General features: G+C 47.3%; 1 protein-coding gene across 2 annotated transcripts in view; it reads right to left on the reverse strand.

Moving 5' to 3' along the window:
- Positions 1-22,179, reverse strand: part of LOC138266850 (chloride channel protein ClC-Kb-like) — a 436,514-nt gene that overhangs the window by 377,597 nt on the left and 36,738 nt on the right. For both annotated transcript variants that reach the window (XM_069215547.1, XM_069215546.1), the window contains exons 2-3: positions 21,152-21,280; positions 5,722-5,850 (exon numbers count right to left, since the gene is read on the reverse strand). In XM_069215547.1, coding sequence (XP_069071648.1) covers positions 5,722-5,850; positions 21,152-21,280 — 258 coding nt within the window. The remainder of the gene's footprint in view (positions 1-5,721; positions 5,851-21,151; positions 21,281-22,179) is intronic.

The raw sequence follows: 22,179 nt of genomic DNA on the forward strand, positions 1-22,179 counted from the left end.
CTTTGGAAACATTTGCCGGTACTGTCCACCAGTAGAGTGAAGCTATAATTTGTGGAGTTATCTGCAGTATATCTTCGAAAGACTCCTGACTTTTGGTTCCATTGGTTGTCTAGCTCCTCTTGGAGTGGACGCATATGAAGGCGACAATGTGGAACAAGGTCTATACAAGATGACATCATTCCCAGCAATGATTTGTAGTGACGGACAGAAAGAAACTTTCTTTGTTGTATTCTTTTCACTAGTGTGATCAGCTTGTCTTGTCTTTCCAAAGTTGGGTAGGCTTTGATTTGTTGAGTGTCCAGTATAGCGTCCAGAAACGATATCCATGTGGATGGGATGAGCCGCGACTTGTCTTGGTTGAGAGTGAGGCCTAAGTCTTTGAAGAGACGCAATGCCGCTTTGACGGACCTGCATGCGGAGACAACGTTGGAGCCTTTATGAACCAGTCGACGAGGTAGGGAAAAATTTGGTGGTGGTTGCGTCTTAGGTAAGCTGCGACCAGGGCTAAACATTTAGTGAAGATTCTGGGTGCAGAAAGCACCTTGAATTGAAAATGCTTGCTTGCTACCTGGAATCGTAGAAACTGCCTGTGATTTGGGTGGATGGGTATATGGAAGTAGGCATCCTGAAGGTCGAGGGACGCCATATAATCTGATCTGTTGAGGAATTGCAAGACGTCTTTTAACGTTACCATGCGGGAAGATTGTTTCTTTAGGTGCTTGTTTACCTCTCTTAAGTCCAGGATTGGCCTACATAGACAAGACTTTTTTCGAATTAGGAAAAAACAGGAGTAGAAGCCTATCCCCCTTTGTGAATAAGGTACTTCTTCGATTGCTCCCTTGCTTATTATGATCTCTGCTTCCAAGATGAGCAGAGGTAGGTGCTTATGATGCATCTGGGAAGGTGGTGTGACCAGAGGCATCTGTGTGAATTCCAGGAGCTGGCCAAATCGTATTATATCTAATACCCATTTGTCCTTTGCGATTTGATGCCAACGATGTAAGTGGTGTCTGAATGGGGAAGAAAAAGGAGTAGCTGGAATCTGACTCCAGTCATTGTCTACGGAAGGCTTCCTTGGTTTGTCTTCCTCGCTTTCCTGTGAGGAGGTCTGTTGTATGCCGCCGTAGGAGGCTGTCTTTGCTGATACTGGGGCCTAGAGGTGTTATAGGTGGAGGAGTAAGATGGATACCTGTACTGCTGGTATCCACCACAAAAGGAAGGTTGTCCCCTGCCTCTAGGTCCACGAAAGGGCACCTTCTTGTACTACAGAGCACCAAGCGATTTGGCGGTATCAGTTTCTGATTTAATCGTCTGGAGGGCGTCATCAACATGCTTCCTGAAAAGTGCTTCTCCATCGTATGGGAGATATAAAAATTTTGTTTGGACCTCAGGCTGGAAATTAGTTGCCTTTAGCCACCCTTGACGCCTCTAAACTGCTGAGCCTGCTAGAAGTCTAAAGCCCATGGCAGTAATATCTAGCGTGCAATCGATTATTTTTGCAGAGGATCGCTGTCCTTCCATCAGAACATTCTTGGCCTCCACCTTGGTACTCTCGGGAAGCTCATCTAAATGCTGACTTATGTCAGAACAGAGTTGTCTATCATACCTGCCAAGGAGCGCTAAGGAATTTGCGGCTCGCACAATGGCAGACATTGAGGAGAATCGCTTTCCGATATTTTCCAGGCGTCTACCCTCCTTATCTGGCGGTGTGGTTACAGGCGTGGAAGGGTTCCTGGAGCGCCGTTGCACCGCTTGTGATATCACGGAATCTGGCTTTGGATGACCTGAAAGGCGTGCAGGAGCATCATCTGTAGATTGATATTTTTTATCCAATTTAGGCAGCACCACCGGTACTGTTGCAGTGTTACGCATTATCTTTATTCCTTGCTGCCAAACATGGTTTATTATTGGAATGGCTCGGACGGTTTTTCAGTGGGGTTCCTTAAAATCTTACAGGAAACAGTCTTGCTGAGCTGCAGGCATTTGAAGCTCAAAACATGTGGCCGCCCATTCCAAAAGGGTGTGGAAAGCACCTATCGCCTCAGAAGGGGATTCCACCATCTGCGGTACAGGAGAGTCAGGTGCTGGAAGTATATATTCATCCCACTCATCTTGCAGTGGATGAATCTCGCTGGAACCACAACTGGACTTCACAAGAACCCACAATCTGCAGCTTCAGCTACGACTTTGCTCTGCAAAATTGTTTCTCTGGCTCCTCCCAGCAACTGCAACATTTCCCAAGCTGTGCATCCTTTGAGGGCGGCAAGTCTTCAGTCTGCACTGGAAGCAAGAAGGAATCTCCCTTGGAGTGAAGGAGTCACTCCCCTGCATCTGCAGGCACCAACTGCATTGACGTCCGGCGGCACTGATCCTCACCCCTGCAACTCTGCATAGATCCTGCAACACAAATGGTAGTCTGGAGTAATCCCCTCGGTCCCCTCTACCAGCTGTCCAACTTGGGAATTGGTCAGTCTTTGCCTTTCCTTGCAGGACAGTACCCCTGTGCACCACAACTCTTACAGCTACCAAGGCTTGGTGGCTCTTCTTTCAAGGGACCTTTAGGGTCCGTGAAGCCCCGACCTCCAGGACTCTTCCCTGCAAAGCACAGTCTCCTGCCTGCTGCTCAAGCGAGGTGGGACTCCTCTCCAGATGTGCTGGGCGGGCCTCACTATGGGGGTCATTCTGACTCCCGCCGGCCGCGGTAACCGCAGGGCCGGCGGGAGCCGCCAGAATACCGCTGCGCGGTCAAAAGACCGCCGCGGTTATTCTGAGTTTCCCGCTGGGCGGGCAGGCGACCGCCAGAAGGCCACCCGCCCGCCCAGCGGGAAACCCCCTTCCACGAGGATGCCGGCTCCGAATGGAGCCGGCGGAGTGGAAAGGGTGCGACGGGTGCAGTTGCACCCGTCGCGATTTTCAGTGTCTGCTATGCAGACACTGAAAATCACAGTGGGGCCCTGTTAGGGGGCCCCATGACACCCGTTACCGCCATCCTGTTCCTGGCGGTGAAAACCGCCAGGAACAGGATGGCGGTAAGGCGGTCGGAATCCCCATGGCGGCACTATGGAGGATTCCCTAGGGCAGCGGGAAACCGGCGGGACACCGCCGGTTTCCCGTTTCTGACCGCGGCTGTACCGCCGCGGTCAGAATGCCCATGGGAGCATCGCCAGCCTGTTGGCGGTGCTACCCCCGGCCTCCACCCTGGCGGTCGTAGACCGCCAGGGTCAGAATCAGGCCCTATGTCTCCTGAGCCTGCTGCGTGTGAGTTGCCTGTGGGGGCTGCACCCTCGACTTCTGTCTCTCCTCACTGCTGAGGGTCGCTTGGGATTCCCCTCCTTGGGTTGAGTCCCCCGGATCTTCTTGGTCCCTGGCAGCTCTGCAAATCTTCATCTGCAACTCTTGCCTTCGTCAAGGCTTGTTAGTGGTTTTTCCACACCACTGACTGACTGCAACTCTTCTTCTAACGTGGGACATCAACTGCATCACGTCTGGAACTCTTCTCTTACTCCTGTGCTGCGTAGCCGACTCCTGGTCTTCACCGTCGACCTGGTCCTGCATCTCCAGAAGGGTGGGTAGTGGCTCCTGCTCCAACCAAACACTCCAACTAGAACTGGACTTAGTCCCCTTCATTTCCAGGTCCTCTTCTGTCAGGATCCATCTTCTGTTTCTTCCAGTCTTGCTTGGTTCTTGCACAGTCCTTTTACAAAATTTACCTGTGGGTTTGGGGAAAAACAGGTGCTTACCTCCTCTCCTGGTCGCTGGGGGGGCACTCTGGTACTTGCTTTTTGGGGTTCCTAGTTACTCCCGCTAACCTCTACAGATTCCATTTCCTTCGCTGGGGGATTGACTCTCCCATTCCACTTACTTTGTATATGATTTGGTCTCTCCCTAGGGTCTCCATTATTTGCAGTAATTTACTGTTTTCTATTGCTTTCTATGCCAATTCCTGATGTGTATATAATAGTGTGGTTACGCACATGGTAGTAGAGTATTACCTATACAATATTTAGTATTTGTGTTACCATAATAAAGTATCTTTATTTTTGTAACACTGTGTGGTTCTTTCATGTGTGTAAGTGCTGTGTGACTATAGTGGTATTGCATAAGCTTTGCATGTCTCCTAGATAAGTTTTGGTTGCTCATTCCCAGCTACCTCTACGAAGCCCTGGATTCCTAGACACTGCCTACACCTCACTAATAGGGGATACCTGGACCTGGTATAAGGAGATAACACCACAGGTGCACACCATACACCAGGCCAGCTCCCTACAAGCGGTCACGCTAGTTCCATCTAAACTACGGGTAATCCCTTGAGGTCAGGGTAGCATGGAGCGTTCTCCACCTCAGTACCTGGTTAGTCACTGTCATCCCACACTACCGACTGCACTCAGTCTTGCAGGAGTACACCGAACACGGTACACAACACTTGTAAATAAATAAATACATGCAAAATGTACTCCTGCACTGCACATTGGCGTGACAATAGCAAATATTCTAGAGTAATTTTGAAATGTTAATGTTGAAAATCCTTGATAAAGCTTCAGAACAACACATAAAACAAGTGTCAGGTGTTTCCACGTTTATGATCTGTGAAATTCAGATTCATTATTTTTTCAGCAATAGGTGTGAAAAAGGCATATTGCCATATAAGGTGCAGCCCCTACAAGTGTCATTTCCACCATGGTATTCTTCAATGACCCTCACAAACCTTTAGTCCATGATATCCATACACTTTTATGAAGTTGAATGGCACCATTTGTAGGAAACAAATCTGGTTGATTTTTTAAATGTTGTTTTCTAAAAAATGCAAATGTTTGAGAGTCTAATGAAAAAATTTATTTGGTCAAAATGAATTTGATGTAATGGCTTAGTTTGATCTAATAACAAGAGACCACATTTAATAAACTAGAGCTACAAAAAGTGGTCGTTAGAAGACAGCTTTACCCTCTACTCAATTTTTCTGACACAGCTCAATATGGTATACTCACACACAGAATATTTTATTGCCTAAAAAATATAAAAAAACAAAAGGTGTATTCAAAGAAAGTTTGTTTTTAGCAGTGTCCTGTACAAACATGCTCGGCTTGAAGGAAGTTTGTGGTTGATCCTCGTTAGTTGGTGTAAAGACTCGAACCACCTCCTCACCTAGATGCATGTTGTGAACATGAGAAGGACCTCCTTGGCTTCAGAAAACTACAGCCTGTCGTGTTAAATAAGTGCTTTCAAGATATAAAGAGGGGTACTGGTAAATTATGTGCTTGCCACACAGCCCACCCATTTGTGGGGCAGGAACCCAGTATGGTGAACGCTCATCTGCCATCATCGGGTTCCCCATGTAGCACTGGGAAGCATCCCTGGGACGTCCTATCAGATACGGGCCCTCTAAGTGGTATGCAAGTATGAGTGGTGCTGGGTGTGGGGCGTATGAATGGAGTAGGAGTGCAGCTAACCCCACTTTGAGGAGGAATATCTCTCACTCTCCCCACCCAACACTGTTTTTGTATGTGGTCTGGAAAATGTCAAAAATGTTAATAGTTGCATAGGAATACACTCAAGGGGAAAAATGATCCATGAAACTCTTCTCTACTAGAGGAGAAAATTTAACATTTAAAAATCATTCCAAATCTGCTGGCAAAAAATCTAGCTATAAAGTGAAATATGAACACATGGTTCCAACAATTCTTCTGAAATTCCTTCCAGCATGCCTTGACAGTCCCTCATTACCTGCTGCCTGCGGTGAGATGTACTTGGCGACCCCAGCCGAGACCATCATCAGCAACACGTGGTAAAGGACCCAGGAGAAGTACTGCAGGTACCGGTAGTTCTCCAAGGTGTCGTACACCCAGAGGTTCGCTGGAGGGTGGGAAACAAGGAAAGGAAGATGTTTTAAATGAATAGCATCTAAGGCTCATTGCCCGCTACTCTCTGCCTGGCAACAGCTTTCCTTTCCCCTGAGACTCTCAATCTACACCAGGATTCTTCTCTCAACCACATGGAACTGCTCCAATCCCCACAGAGATGGACGACCAGTGCATCACTTTGTTGCTGGTCCACAAGGAGACATATCCCCTTGTACTTGTGTTCTGCAGGTTGTGACCATTCAGCTGAATGGCATGCAGCAGTTTTACTCTGACTACCTGGATTTAACCGCTTGTTCAAATGTCGTACTGATGGTGACCATCTATATGAACATCATGCCGTGGTTTTTATTTCACTCCTTGAATGTAACCCAGTTTCTGCTGGTGGTGACTATCCACCTGGAGAACATGCTCTAGGTTTACTCTGACTGCTTGAATTCAACCCCTTGTGCTCAAGTTCTGCAGGTGGAGACCATCTAGCTGGACATCATGCAGTGGTTTAACTATCACTGTTTGGATGTAAACTCTCGTGCTCATGTCCTGCAGGTGGTGACTATCCTCCTGAACAGCCTGTGGTGGTTTTAACCTAATTGCTAGGATTTACTCCTTTGTGCTCTTGTTCTGCTGGTGGTGACCATCCAGCTGGACTGCATGTGGTGTAGTGTGTTAGAACTATATTAAGGCTCCCATGAGCATATCTTTATGGTAATGGATGCCTAGATATCATATGATGTGTTCTATGGCGGCCCCTAGACCTCAGAGCAATTCTATATATTTTTGTTAAGAACTCTTTTTATTTGAACAGACCTCAGAGTACAGCATGCATACATTAATATCAAAGATCTTCACAGAATAAACTTAATAGTGACAGATGTTAAAACCTATTTAGGCTTGTATTGACAATGATATAATGGTACTTTTACCGCCTGACGTCATGCCTGTTAGAATGTGGCAACCACAGTAACCCCACAATCTCAAAATGATTTGTGTTATTACAGCCCACTGTACACACCACCTGTGAAGTTGCACCGGGCCCCCAGACTCTATACCATTTCTTGGGGCATCTCCAACTCTGATATACCACCTTCTCTGCCCTCTGGCACCGGTCTAGGTCTGACTCTCACTCCCCTAGTGTCAGATGGGTGGGCTTGCCCCATGCCTATGCAAAGTTTAGTTTGGTGACCCCCACCGCTAGTGTAGCCCGGATGTTTGAATCTTTCAGATATGGATCCTCCCCTGTAATGTGCAATAAAGTCAATTTTCCAGTCAAGGAGACAGCAAGCTCCAAGACCTGAGAGATCCTGTCAGTAAACTCCCTCCAGTAGGTCTGGATCACTGGACATGCCCATAGGATACTGAAAAAGGAACCTTCCTGCCCACAGCCCTGAAGACATGGAGGTGTCAGTCTTCTTGATCTTACATAGAATGGTCTTAGATTAGCAGGATTCTCAATTGTATGAGACAAAATCTTGCTCGTATAGCTATCTCTCGGGGACTCTGTAGTGCTTCCAACCAGTCATCATCATCCTGCTTCTCCGAGGTCACAGGTCCATGCCTCTCTAAGGAACCCTAATGGGTCTAGGGTATTGTTTATTAGTTTATTCAAATAGACTTGTCTGCTATGGGCTCTGTAAGAAGTCTGCCCTTTAACAGAGTGGCAGTTGTTCCCCTTCTACAATGTGGCATCATAGAGAGTGACCAAACTGGAGATATTTGTACCGTTCAGTCTCCACAAGTTCATACTCCTGAGAGAGAGACTCAAACGGCATGAGCGAGTGGTCTCCCCAGACATCACCCTACCGCTCGATTCCAATCAACTCCCACCTGGAGAATCCTGCCAGTTCACCCACTTCTTGTAATAGATCGCTGTACCATAGGAGCGTAATTTCAGTAATCATATCTTTCAATCCCAATGCATTATTTGCCTCCCTCAAGGACGTCACCAGGGACAGAGTGTGAGACGGTGGCCGACTCTCTTCTTGATATCTGTATAGGGCTGTCACATATTCCTGCCTTCTCATCACTGTTCTGTCTACCCAGTACGCCAGTTTGTCACAATCGGAGAAGACCTAATCATTTATGACTATCAGTTCTGAAGCCCAGTACTATTTTTCTAAGGTCTGAGACCCCTCTCTGGAGTTTGCATAGGGCAGTACATGGGGCTCTACCATCTCATAAGAGGAGACGGAGTACCTGATCAATCTGCCAGAAAACAAACAGTGGAATCCAGTATGGTGTTTTCTGGAAAACACAAAGGAGATGTGGAAGTGACATCATTTTCTAAAGAGCCGCTTTGCCCATCAATGTGATGTCCCTTGTGATGTGGATCCTGAGATATGGAAAGCTGTTTAATACCAATGGTGCCTCGCAGCATGACGGGAGATGTGGGGGACATCCTGCCAGTGGATTGACCACAGATTTGGACAAGTTTATGCAATATCCAGAGTGATCCTCAAAGATCAAGGATATCTGTTGGTTCCTATCAACTGGGAGGGTGGGTTGTGCAAGGTATACCAGCACATTGTCGGCATGTTCCTCCTAGTCGCGCTAATGCTCACCCCCTGTACCAATGGGTCCTTACGTACCCAGGCAACAAGCGGCTCTAGAGCCAGTGCGAAAATCGTGGGGGAGAAAGGACATCCCTGTCTTGTTCCCCTGTGCAGGGTGAACATGCGGAAGACAACACCATTCACTGTGATTCTTGCTAGTGGTTTTTGCTAGAGGAGTTTAATCAAGTTGCAACACTTCAGTCCAAATCCCAATTTTGACAGTGCACGAAGATGTAGTTCCATTCTATACTGTTGAATGCCATTTTGTCACCCAGGGGTCCCAGATCCGTCTCCGATACAGTATCTTTTGTGCGGGGTATTGGCTATACCACATATGGGCAGACTGGCGTGACTGCTATCCTCCAATCAGTGAGGCCAGGACGGCATTTATTGCTGCACCTCGTTTCGAAGATTGGCTAGGAGTATACAGGCCAGAGCACTGCTGCTGTGACTGCAAAGCGGTCCAGGTTCCCCTGGAGCAGCAGGATGGTTGGTAACGGCTGACAGGTTGCACCAACAGGATAGTGTGGCAGATGGGTGGGGATTTAGAGTTGGCAGCTAAGGGGCCATGCTTGTGTGCACCCATCTTTGGCGCCGGCTGCCACGCCCCCAACTATTCTATATCTCACTCTGTATGTAACCATATTTATATAGTGAAAACGTAGCTAATAAGAAATGGAGCGCTATCATTTCTCTTTCTCCATACCATGTTTTCTCTCCCACACTCTCTTTTTCCCCCCTTCACCTCTCCCCCCCCATCTTGTGACTGTCTGTCATTGTTTATTTTCCTGCAAGTCGCAATTTGCTATGCAGAAAGGTGTCTCAGACACCTTCTGCGAGTCGCTATGGGGTCGCAAAGACCCACCTCATTAATATTAATGAGGTGGGTCGCAATTTGCGACCTCATAGCGACTCAGGGCACTCACGGGGATGGAGGCCTGCTGGGAACAGCAGACCTCCATGTCCGTGACTGCTTTTCAATAAAGACGTTTTTTTTTTCCAAGTGTAGCCCGTTTTCCTTAAAGGAAAACGAGCTGCACTTAGGAAAAAAAAACGAAACCTTTTGTTTCGGATTTTTTCAGGGCAGGTAGTGGTCCCTTGGACCACTGCCTGCTCTGAAAAATTAAATTTGGGTCCAGTCACAAAGGGGAAGGGGTCCCATGGGGACCCCTTCCCGTTTGCGAGTGGGTTACCATCCACTTCAAGTGGATGGTAACTGCGACTCCATATGCATACCACTGCGACTCGCAAATAGGAAGGGAACACCCCTTCCTATTTGTGACTCGGAAATGCATTTTGCGAGTCGGTTCCGACTCGCAAAATGCATTTCTACATAGCAAACACGCATTTGCGACTCGCAAACGGCGATTTCGCCGTTTGCGAGTCGCAAAGTGTTTGCTACATCTGGCCCATAGAGCCTTATATGCCTTGATATACTAATGCCTGATGCTATCTTCAGCTAAGTGTGTAAGTGAACCGACAGTAAGTTTTGGCATAGCTGGGTGAGTGCAGTTGGCCACAGGCAAACCTTTGAAAGATAACAACCCTTTAGACCTGCAGTTTCTGGCACCTATACTTTTCTTCTTAAGCCTTGGATGTTTCAGAGATGCACGTCTCTTTAGACAGAAGGGATTCACCGGCTTTTGGACAGAATACAAATGAAAGATTATCTATTTATTCCATCTGGCATTTCCTCAGGGGCTTGAGCCACTGGAGGCCAGTTTTTAAAGGTCGAGGGACATTACATTTGTTTATAGCTCCCCAGTGCTTTTGGCAACAGGCACATCAGGCAAAAAGTGAAAGAGAGAGAGACTGGAAAGAAGGAAACAGGAAGTGGACGGGGGCTGGTTCGAACACTATTGCCCTGGCAAGCAATGTAAAAGTCCAAGTAAAACTTCTGTATTGAAAATAATGCTTTGCATCAACACCTCTCAAACGGTGGCCCGTTTTACCCCAGAAGCCAAATTACAGACACAGTATACTGATGCAAAAACTAGAGGAGAAGCTGAACTTGAGCTATTTTACTGTTAATATAAAAGAGGATAAACGAGTTTGACATCAGTTCATATGGCAAGAAGCTTTGTGCAATAAGGACAAAGGCATTAGGCTTGCATTTTAAGGCAAGATTCAGAGCGTTTGGCTTTGTAAATGCTTATTTGTGAATATAATGTGTATTGTTTATTATTAAGTTACCGTTCTAAAACGGTCAATAGGCTGGTTAGAATGGTAAATTAGATTTATATATCTACTAAAAGTCCAAGATGGCTGCAGATGCATCAGCACGCATACACACACATGGGTTGACATCTTGGAATGCATTTTTTGTATTTAAAGAGAAAACGTAGTTCATGATGTCTGGCAGTGCATGCTCATGCGTGCGTCATCTTGGAATGTTTCTTCTCATATCCTAATATTAATTCCCTGTTTCAAGATGGCCTACAACCATTTTAACTTGTAAATCAAAAAACTAAATTATTCGTTGAATGTAGTGCACATTAATTGAAGCAAGCAGTCCATTAGAGACGTGCAAAAATACCAGGGAACCAAAGGGACAGGAAAACATCAAACAAGTAGGAGGGAGGGCGAGGGCGGTGGGTTGATCAGAATGGGAAGAGAAAAGCTTTCTCAGAGGCATGGACGGGAAACAAAATAGCAAAAAATGCACAGGTTTGCAAGGGCTCCATGAGGTGGAAGGACAAAGAAACAGCTGTCGGGTAGGAGAGTCAGTCGCCTGCAGGCTGATCTGAGATCAATGTGGCAAGCCTATGGCTGGGAGAAGAACACAAAAGGCCAGTGGTTCGAAGTGGGCTGGTGTTAAAGTATTAGATACAATAGGTCTGTCGGCAGCAGATCTGTTATCTATGTAAAACTAAAATGGAGAAAATTAATTCTGTACCGTTTCTACACATATGCAACATGTATGTTCTGCATTTCCTATTATGTAAAGCAGTGAAAAAAAAGTGTGAAACAAAATTGTTTGGTCTGTTGCAAGTTACATTTGCTCCATCTTATATTATACTTGCAGCAAAAGTGGTGGAATAACTTTGAATATTTTTGTATGTTTCTGTACCAGTCCACAGGTTCTGTAATATAACTTATGTTCCCTTACTAGTGGCAAAGCCGACTGCCCCACCTCCAGCTTCGTTCGTGAGAGTAACAACGCAAGACAGGCAGAAGTTGGCTGCGTATTAGCCTGTCACAGTACATTGTTCATTCCTCTGGCAGAGAGAGACAAAAATGTACAAACTATTCCAGCACCAGCGGGACCAACAAGGAAACAATTGTCATTGTTAACCCGGTTAAACTGCAAGTGGGATCGGAGCTCGCAGGCCAGGTGATGCTGTTCTGCTACTCTGTGCCAGGGACAACACACTCAGCAGCGGCAGGGCCTGCCAACAAACTCTGCCTTGGCACCTTGACTAACATGGAAAATGGAGAATTTTTTTTGGTTACGTGTTTTCCATGTTTTTCAAATTTTGAACAAATGTCGGATAACCGTTTCAACAGTGAAACACAAGTTACAATCAAGGTTTTCCCTGGGAATATATATCGGGTCAGAGAAGAACGAGTTACTTACCTTCGGTAACGACTTTTCTGGTGGATACATTAGCTACCTGTGGATTCCTCACCTCATGAATACTCCCATGGCGCCAGCATTCGACGGAAATCTTCTTACTAGTCTCTGCACGTCGACGAGGACGTCACTCTAGCCCACGCGACGCTGTCTGACGTCATACAGGCAATAAGAGGTCCTCGACGACGTGCGGACGTCAGTACCAATCATTTTTTACGTGCATGAGAAAAACCAGGCAATGCAATGAAAGAGCAAGGCAACATCCCTTTATATTGTAAAAACACACAACAGTGTATGAATAACTGTAAATCTTTTTATATAAATATATATATAAAACTTTCTCTTTTAAAATATATACACACACCAAGTATATACACAAAGATATATACATATATACATATATATAAATATATTATATACACATCTATTGCACCCTCAAAGACCAAGAGGAGCGCACTCAAGGATTACTTGGTAAGACCAGAAAGGCAACGGGGAGGCGGGTGGGACCGTGAGGAATCCACAGGTAGCTAATGTATCCACCAGAAAAGTCGTTACCGAAGGTAAGTAACTCGTTCTTCTGATGGATACAACTACCTGTGGATTCCTCACCTCATGAATAGAGTCCCAAAGCAGTACCACGCCCGGCGGTGGGTGCCTAAATGGTCAAACCAAGAAATCCTGCAGCACTGACCGTGCAAAATGGCCGTCCCTTCTAACCTCAGAATCCAAACAGTAATGCTTTGCAAAAGTGTGAAGGGACGACCAAGTTGCGGCCTTGCAGATGTCGACCACAGGAACACCCCTGGCCAAGGCCGAAGTGGCCGACTTAGCTCTGGTGGAATGAGCTCTAATGCCCTCAGGAGGATCCTTCTTTGCCAAAGAGTAACATATTTTAATGCAAAGAACAACCCACCTGGATAGTGTTCTCTTGTGGACTGCCTTTCCTCTCCTCTGGCCCACGTATCCAATAAACAGCTGATCCTCCAGCCTGAAATCCTTTGTTCTATCAATAAAGAAGCTCAACGCTCTCTTTGGATCCAGACGGTGCAGTCTTTCTTCCTCTTTGGAAGGATGAGGCGGAGGATAGAACGTGGACAAAGTAATTGCCTGAGCCAAATGGAAGGGTGAAACAACCTTCGGGAGGAAAGCAGCCTTGGTCCTCAACACCACCTTATCCCCATAAAAAGTTGTATAAGGGGGCTTTACTGATAAGGCCTGCAACTCACTCACTCTCCTTGCTGATGTTATAGCTATCAGGAAGACTGTTTTTAAAACCAAATACCTCAAGGGGCAAGAATGCATAGGTTCAAAAGGGGACCCCATAAGGAAAGTCAGGACCAAGGACAAATCCCATTGCGGCATAATGAATGGCTTTGGAGGATATTGATTTAGAAGACCTTTCAAGAACCTGATAACAATAGGGGATTTAAATAAAGATGGTTGGTCTGGAAGACATATGAAGGCTGACAAGGCCGATAAATAACCCTTAATGGTAGCCACTGCACAACCTTTCTGCGCCAGAGATAGAGCAAAAGACAAAACGTCCGATAGATGAGCATGCAAAGGATCAATCTGCCTCTCTCCACACCACGCAACAAATTTAGACCACCTATTAGCGTAGATAGATTTAGTGGAGTGTCGCCTGGCCGCTAATATAACATCCACTACCTCAGGCGGGAGAGAGAAGGAACTCAGGTTGCCCCGTTCAATCTCCAGGCATGTAGGTGCAGACTCTGGAGGTTGGGGTGTAGAACCTGCCCCTGCGACTGCAAGAGGAGGTCTGCCCTGAAAGGGAGACGGAGCGGCGGGCACATTGAGAGTTGGAGAAGGTCGGAGTACCACACCCTCCTTGGCCAATCCGGAGCTATTAAGATTACTAGAGCCCGGTCTTGGCGAATCTTCCTCAATACTCGAGGAATCAAGGGTATGGGAGGAAACGCGTAAAGCAACTGGCCGCACCAGGTTATTTGAAACGCGTCCCCCAACGCTCCCTGCATCGGATACTGAAGGCTGCAGAACAACGGACAATGCGCGTTCTCTCGAGTGGCGAACAGATCTACCCGAGGAAACCCCCACCTCTGGAAGATTAAACGGACTTGATCTGGATGGAGACGCCACTCGTGGTCTGCCGAGAAGTGGCGACTGAGACTGTCCGCACGCACGTTCAAAACTCCGGCCAGATGGTTTGCTATCAAGCAAATCCGATGGTCCTTTGCCCAGGACCATAGTCGAAGAGCTTCTCTGCAGAGAAGGTACGACCCCACTCCTCCCTGCTTGTTTATGTACCACATCGTGGTAGTATTGTCCGTTAGGACCTGTACCGACTGACCACGAAGGGAAGGGAGGAAGGCCTTGAGAGCCAGACGTACAGCCCGTAACTCTAACAGATTGATGTGAAACATCTGTTCCTCTGGAGACCAAAGACCTTTGATCTCCAGATCCCCCAGATGAGCTCCCCACCCTAGAGTGGAAGCATCCGTTATGACTGTGGCCACTGGTGGCGACTGCTGGAACGGCTTTCCTTGTGAAAGATTGTTGCTTGCAATCCACCACTTCAAATCCACAGCAGCATCTCTGGAGATCTTGACAGTACCCTCTAGATCCCCTCTGTGTTGAGACCACTGCCTTCGGAGGCACCACTGAAGAGCCCTCATGTGCCAGCGAGCATGCGTGACCAACAGAATGCAGGAGGCAAAAAGACCGAGCAGACGAAGGACCTTGAGGACTGGAACTACCGCTCCATTTCGAAACATTGGAACCAAATCCTGAATATCTTGAATCCGCTGAGGCGGAGGAAAGGCCCGACCCAATGTTGTATCCAGTACTGCCCCTATGAACAGGAGGCGCTGAGAGGGCTCTAGGTGAGATTTGGGCTCGTTCACCGAAAAACCCAGGTCGAACAACAACTGGGTTGTTGACTGCAGATGATGCGACACAAGCTCCGGGGACTTGGCTTTGATCAACCAGTCGTCCAAGTAAGGGAATACTGCTATCCCCTTCCTTCTGAGTTCTGCCGCAACCACCGACATCACCTTCGTGAAGACTCGAGGTGCTGAAGTAAGACCAAACGGAAGGACCGCAAACTGATAGTGTTGCGATCCCACCACAAACCGGAGATACTTCCTGTGTGACTTGAGTATCGGGATATGAAAGTAAGCATCCTGCAAGTCGACAGACACCATCCAGTCTTCCATGTTCAACGCCAAAAGCACCTGTGCTAGGGTCAGCATCTTGAACTTTTCCTGCTTGAGGAACCAATTCAAGATCCTCAGGTCCAGAATTGGTCTCAAACGACCATCCTTCTTGGAAATCAGGAAATACCTTGAGTAAACTCCTCGACCCCTTTCCTGCTCCGGGACCAACTCCACCGCGCCCTTTGAAAGGAGGACTTGCACCTCCTGTTCTAGCAACAGGAGGTGTTCTTCTGAACAATACGAAGGGCGGGGCGGGATGAGGGGCGGGAACTCCCGAAAGGGAAGGGTGTAGCCTTTTCCCACAACACTGAGAACCCAAGTGTCCGATGTAACAGTCTTCCATTTGGTGAGAAAATGCTGTAATCTTCCCCCTACAGGAGAGGAGTGAGTGGGAAATGGTGGAAGCCTAAGGCTGCTTCCCCTGCTGCACCCCGCCAGAGGATGAGGAAGAGGCAGAGTGCTGCTGAGAGGCTCCTCTGGTGCGGACCCTACCTCTCCCCCTGAAAGATCTATAGGGATGGGAAGAAGCAGGTTGCTGATATCTCCCCCGAAAGGAAGAGGAGGAAGAGCCACGCCCAAATCCACGAAACCTCCTGAAGAATCTGGAAGAGGCCGTGGAAGAAGGAGCTTGGAGCCCTAACGACTTAGCCGTGGCCCTGCTTTCTTTAAAACGTTCCAAGGCCGAATCAGCCTTAGCTCCAAACAGTTTGTCCCCATCAAACGGGAGATCCAACAATGTGGACTGTACATCTGCCGAAAAGCCCGAGTTACGGAGCCAGGCCTGTCTCCTTGCCACCACAGTTGTGCCCATTGCCCTGGCTACCGAGTCGGTGGTATCCAGTCCCGTCTGGATAATTTGGGTCGCAGCAGCCTGGGCATTCGAGACAAGATCCAAAAGACCCTGGGGAAGCTCTGTAAACGAAGAGGAAATGTCATCCATCAGAGCATGAATATACCTCCCCAGGATACAGGTTGCATTGGTGGCTTTTAACGCCAGACTGCAGGATGAAAAAATCTTCTTCGACTGCGCCTCTAGCTTCTTTGAATCTCTGTCCCCAGGCACCGTCGGAAAAGAACCAGGCGCTGACTTGGACGAACAGGAGGCCTGCACCACCAAGCTCTCCGGCGTAGGGTGCCTAGATAGGAAACCAGGGTCAGTCGGAGCCGTCCGATACCTCCTGGCCACGGCTCTGTGAGCTGCTGGGGAAGATGCCGGCCTCTTCCACACCTCTAACACCGGATCCAGCAGAGCGTCATTAAATGGTAACAGAGGCTCCGCCGCGGCTGAGGCCGGATGTAACACCTCTGTCAAAAGGTTTTGTTTTGCCTCCACCACCGGCAAAGGCAGGTCCAAAAAACTAGCTGCCTTCCGTACCACTGCATGAAAGGAAGCAGCCTCCTCAGTATATTCCCCCGGGGACGAAAGGTCCCACTCAGGGGAAGTGTCCAGCCCACTGGCCGACTCCAGTCCACGCAGCCCATCACCCGAGTCCTCTAGCTCTCCTTCCTCTAGGGCTCGTTGGTACTCCTGCTCTTCCAATACACGGAGAGCACGTCTCCTTGAATGAAGTCGTTGCTCAATACGCGGAGTCGACAATGCCTCCGCCGAAGTCGAAGATCGGCACCGATCTTCAGAAGCCACCGACGCCGCATCCGGCGCCACAGGTAACTTCGGCGCCGACGGAAGAGCAACTGCCGCAGATGGACCCACCGGAGTCACAGGCCGAAATCCCGACGTCGACGGGATGGAAATCCCCGGGGCCAATCCTTCTGAAGCCACCGGAGCGGCCACCGGCGCCGACAGTGGCGCCGAGCCCACGTTCCCAAACGGGAGAAAGGGCATAAAGGGTGCCGGCCGAAGAGGCGCAGGATCACCCAAAGAAAAGGCCAAAGGCCCAGCCGGAGCACCCCCTGGAGCCATCTGTTGGAAGATGGCATACATCGCATTCAAGAATGCGGAACTATCGGCTCCAGGGGTGGGAAAAGCCGGATACTGGGGTGCCTGTCTCGGAGGCGACCCCGACGCCGGCCTCGGCGTCTGCGCCGGAGAAAACACTTGAGGCTCCAATACCTCAATCACCGACGCCTGTCCAGGTGAAGTTGGAGACGCCGGAGAGGGCAACGGCGTCGAAGGATGCGGCGTAACCGTGGGACTGACCTCCCATGTCTTTCGGCGCCGATCCGGAGACCTGGAGCGAGTCTCCTTTGAATGACGCCGAGATTCTCTACGGCGCCGGGAGTCTCGATGACGCCGATGTCTTGGGGAAGAAGATTTCTTGTGATGTTTCCCCTTTGACTTGGCCATAAACAGCTTCGCCTCACGTTCCTTGAGGGCCTTTGGATTCATGTGCTGACATGAATCACAAGTCAAGACGTCGTGGTCGGAGCTCAAACACCAAAGGCAATCGGAATGAGGATCCGTCACCGACATCTTGCCTCCACACTCACGACAAGGCTTAAATCCAGACTTCCTCTGCGACATTATTTCCACAGCGAAAGACTACGCAGCAAGATATACACTGTAACCGCAAGAGTAACAGTTGCTCCCTCGAAGATAACCGTTTCGAATGCACGGAAAAAAGGGAACTGACGTCCGCACGTCGTCGAGGACCTCTTATTGCCTGTATGACGTCAGACGGCGTCGCGTGGGCTAGAGTGACGTCCTCGTCGACGTGCAGAGACTAGTAAGAAGATTTCCGTCGAATGCTGGCGCCATGGGAGTATTCATGAGGTGAGGAATCCACAGGTAGTTGTATCCATCAGAAGCCCTAACTCTGTTATTTTTGTTTGTGAGCAGTGGTGAAGAAGGTGGGTTAACTGTGGCCATGTCACTCATGCTTCTGGGTCGAAGGCCTGCACAAGGCAGGCTACAGCGTTGCATTTTGCCGTAAGCGGAGTACGCAGAAGCACCCTGGGTCCACAGATGTGTTAACAAAGTGGAAAAGGAGTGTCCCCTGTGTTCTCCCAGTGCCCTGCGGTTATGGGGCCACGGTTCGCAGTACTTACCTCCGACTATGGTAAGCAAAAGCTCTGGGTCCACAGATCCCAGAGGCGTGGAGCTTTAGAGGAATATGTTAAGGAGCCAAGCAAAGTCGCTCTAAGAATTTTTGCAGACCTCGGCTAAATGCCAGTTTGCCATGTGGCTGACCCCACCTTACTGGCAACATGGTCGCTTCTAGTAGCCTTCTTGTGACCTCTTGAGATGGTGTTGTGAGACAGACACTAACAGTAGCCTCAATGTAAGACTGGCTTTGGGGTAAAGGAAGAGATGCAGGGGCGAGAGTGTTTCTGAGAGTAACTGTAGGCAGCAGGCTAATGAGTGGTGCCAGAGCCCAGGAAAAGGGTCAAAGAGAGGTAATGAGGAGGGTGGGGGGCCGGCGCAGTAAGCCCTTTGGGAACAGTGGGTGGTAGTTGGAGGCTGTGAGGAGCCATGTGGTGAAGTTCCAGCCGAAGCAGGTAGCAAACATCTATTTATTTGTTTGAAAGGAGCCCTCTAACGCTACAATACAAATGGCCAGTATGTATAATGTGCTTTCATTTGTGTTGCAAATGTTCGTAATACAAACGAGCCAACTACATCAAACGTAAAAGCAAAGAAGTTATTTTTCTGGAAGCAATCCTTAACTAGGCTTTACAAACTCAAAATTACCTACACACACACACGCATGGGACTAGGCAATGAATTGCGCTGAAAGGATAAATAACAGCGATAAAGGCTACCATGGAAAGGAATAGCAGAAGCTGTTGTCCAAAGTTATGTCTGACAGCCCTACATCTGGGTTCATCGCATTCCAAGCAGCACTGATGGACGACCATCATAACGCCCATCCTTCCGGACGCACCTGTAAATAGGTATCCTCAAAAAGCATATTAGAGGGAAACCTTTGTTGTCTTATATTTAAAGAAAAAAACATTGGTATGGGCCGAATCTCTTATTCTAAATCAGGGTTCAAGGTCAACTATCTGAGCTTACTTCCTTGCTCAATTTAATGCAATCTTTGACAAGAGACACACCACGCAATCTGCTCATACAGGTCTATCAACATTAAAACAAAGAAATCAGAGCCTGGTTAGCTGCATTAGTTAATATCAACAGTTGGCTAGTGAGCAGCAGACAACCAACAATTAAATACAGAAATGTGAATCTTTCAGAACACTCACCTATCGAACGATATAAGACTGCAAAAAGATCCTCAACAACAAACACAATTTATCTTCACCCTAATTTGCAGAAACCACTCCTAAGTATTGAACATTTTCTCTAACGATCTCTCACAACCAATCACCCAACTAAAAACAGACACAACAGAATTATGGCATCCTATTTTCAGGTGAAAGGTTGCCCACACAGAGGATGTGTTATAATGTCATGGAAATGGTAGTGATGCACAAATACGAACATCAGAACCTAACATAACCAAATGGTAAAAATAAGGGAAAGACGTGAAGGCAAGAGAGATGAGGGGGGTCTCTTGGTGCACAAAAAGCAATATGACGAAAAGTCACCACAGCCCTTTTCAGAAAATTACAATGAAACGTTAAAAGCGTGAAAAGAAATACGAAGAAACAATGCAACAGATAGTGACTAGAAGGGAGAAATTCTCTCAGCTCAGACAAGCCCAAAGCAGCCCCGACAATAAATGTGTCTGCAAGCAAAGTCTTCCCAGTTTCAGCTGATTTACCTTCGTTTAGCCCGAGCACAAGGGACTTTGGAAGAAAGTAGAATTGCTGTACTCTGACAGTTTAGTCCCATCATTGACATCGCTGCCGCTAGACCACAATTCCTCCCTACTGGTAGTTTGGTTTTCAGATCACATGTATGTCCACTGGTCTGTTCATCATGTTCTGGTGCTAAGACACTCATATCTTCTAAGGGCAGCATTCATGAACCATGAGGCAGGAAGGAAATCTTTGGAATTCTCTTCCAGATTTACGTCTTACCTCACACTTCAAATAAGTTTCCACTATAACCAACTCTAAATCAGCTCTGTTGTCCTCTGTGTAAATCTGAATTACAGTCATGTTTTCACTACTAGCCCATTTTGAGTGATCATAGACAAATCAAACAGGTGTCCCTCACTCCACTCACCTACCACAAGTGGACACCCTCAGAAACTGAATAATACTCATTATGAAGGGCTGTCTTAAGACAATACAGCAAATGTGCATTGCCACCGTGTGGCAGACATGCATGAAAAGCAGGAGCATAGTTTAGGGTGGGATGGTTGGGTGGGTGGGTCGAGATAGGCACCAGATCTTTGACATTATGAGCAATAGAAGATAAACAATCTGGATTCCATGTTGTTGAGGTCCTGAACAAAGCTGGAATCTGTGCCAATCCAGCATACAAGATAACTATCCCTAAAACATAAAAAGTTGGCAGTCTTAAGTAAGACTTACCTCTCTGAAACTTGCTGTGACAGTAGAACCACTCACACCATATGTCGGTGTGCTTAAGTAAGACTCACCTCTCTAAAACCTAGTGTAACAGAAGAACTTCCTCCAACCATCTGTCAAAGATGGAGGTCAAAGGCATTTCTCATCTCTCTCAATATGAGATGACTGAAAGCCTCCTTATATCACGTCAAAGATGGTGTCTTTAAGCAAAACTCACCTCTCTGAAACTTAATGTGATAGAACAGCCTTCTCATATTATCTGTCCAAGATGGTGGCCTTAAGCATGACTCACCTCTATCAATATGAAATGACAGAAGAACCTCCTTGTATCATAAGATTGTGTCCTTAAGAAATTATCCTCTTGTGAAACCTACTTTGAGAGAAGAACCTCTTCCTACCAAGCGTCAAAGATGGAGGGCGAGAGCGTGACTGACCTCTTTAAAGCTGACATGACAGAAATCCTTCTTGAATCATGTATCAAAGATGGGATCCTTAAGTGAGATTCACATTTCTGAAATTTAATGTTGCAGAAGAACCTCCTCCTACCATATGTTACAGATGACGGCATTAAATGAGACTCACCTCTCTGGAATTTGGAAATGACGACGTCCAGGCTGAAGCTGATGGTGGCCATGCAGATGCCCAGGAGAAAAAGGAAAATCCAGTCTTCACCAAACTTCACAACTTGCTTCCGGATGGACAGGCCCACAGCTGGAAATGAAAGGTATATTTGTTAACATCAGGGCAGCGAATAATGTACATCCTTACCTTTCTAATTGGGTCAGTAGGACACAAAGTATTATTGTACACTACACAGTGCTTATCTTGCATTTTACAGATCATCAGGACAGTAAGGCCCAGAATGCACTGGGCCAGCTCCTTTCTTCCTTCTGCAATATCATGTTGGTATTGTTATCAGAACAGAGGTTATTGCTATCTAACTCAAACTTCAGAATATTTTTGTAATTCTTTGCTAATTAATTTATGAAACCGCAATTCATGCACCTCTTTGCGGATGTAATTACTCTTTACCTGCCTTCAGTGGTGCTGGAACGATTTTCAGAGTGGGGATGCTGGCCATTGGTGCACCTTCGCGAAAGACACAGGAAATTTCAACCACTGGTGTGTTAATGTACACGGGGGTTGACATTCTCACCCAATATATGTGGCGCCTTCTACACTTGCCTGATAACAGCAACACGTCCCAAGCCCCTTCCGATGAGAACAGCAACCCTTTAGTCATCGCCCAATGGTATTTTTAGTAAAATATTGGGGTACAGGTGTAGCTTTTAAAATGTTTTTTTCTCAAAATACTAATTGAACATGGTATGCTAAGCACTTTTATAGGCAGCATGTTGTCTTTCCACTGCTGTGAAATCAGCACAAACAACTAATGGAAATGCAACTCAAAAGACTTTCTAAGCTGAGATTCAGATCTTCATTACTATTGCAGTATCTATCTTTTAAAGATAATCTTGAAAGTGGCTGCTCAGAAATTCATATGGCCAATTGATACTCTGGGAGCACCAAACAGATGGACTCAGTGCTGTCCTCTTGGCTCGTCGGAGAATAAGCATTCTTTGCCTAACAGCAGCCAGGCCCTTATCATG

Source organism: Pleurodeles waltl, chromosome 12, assembly GCF_031143425.1.
Source record: "Pleurodeles waltl isolate 20211129_DDA chromosome 12, aPleWal1.hap1.20221129, whole genome shotgun sequence".
Classification (NCBI taxonomy): domain Eukaryota; kingdom Metazoa; phylum Chordata; class Amphibia; order Caudata; family Salamandridae; genus Pleurodeles; species Pleurodeles waltl.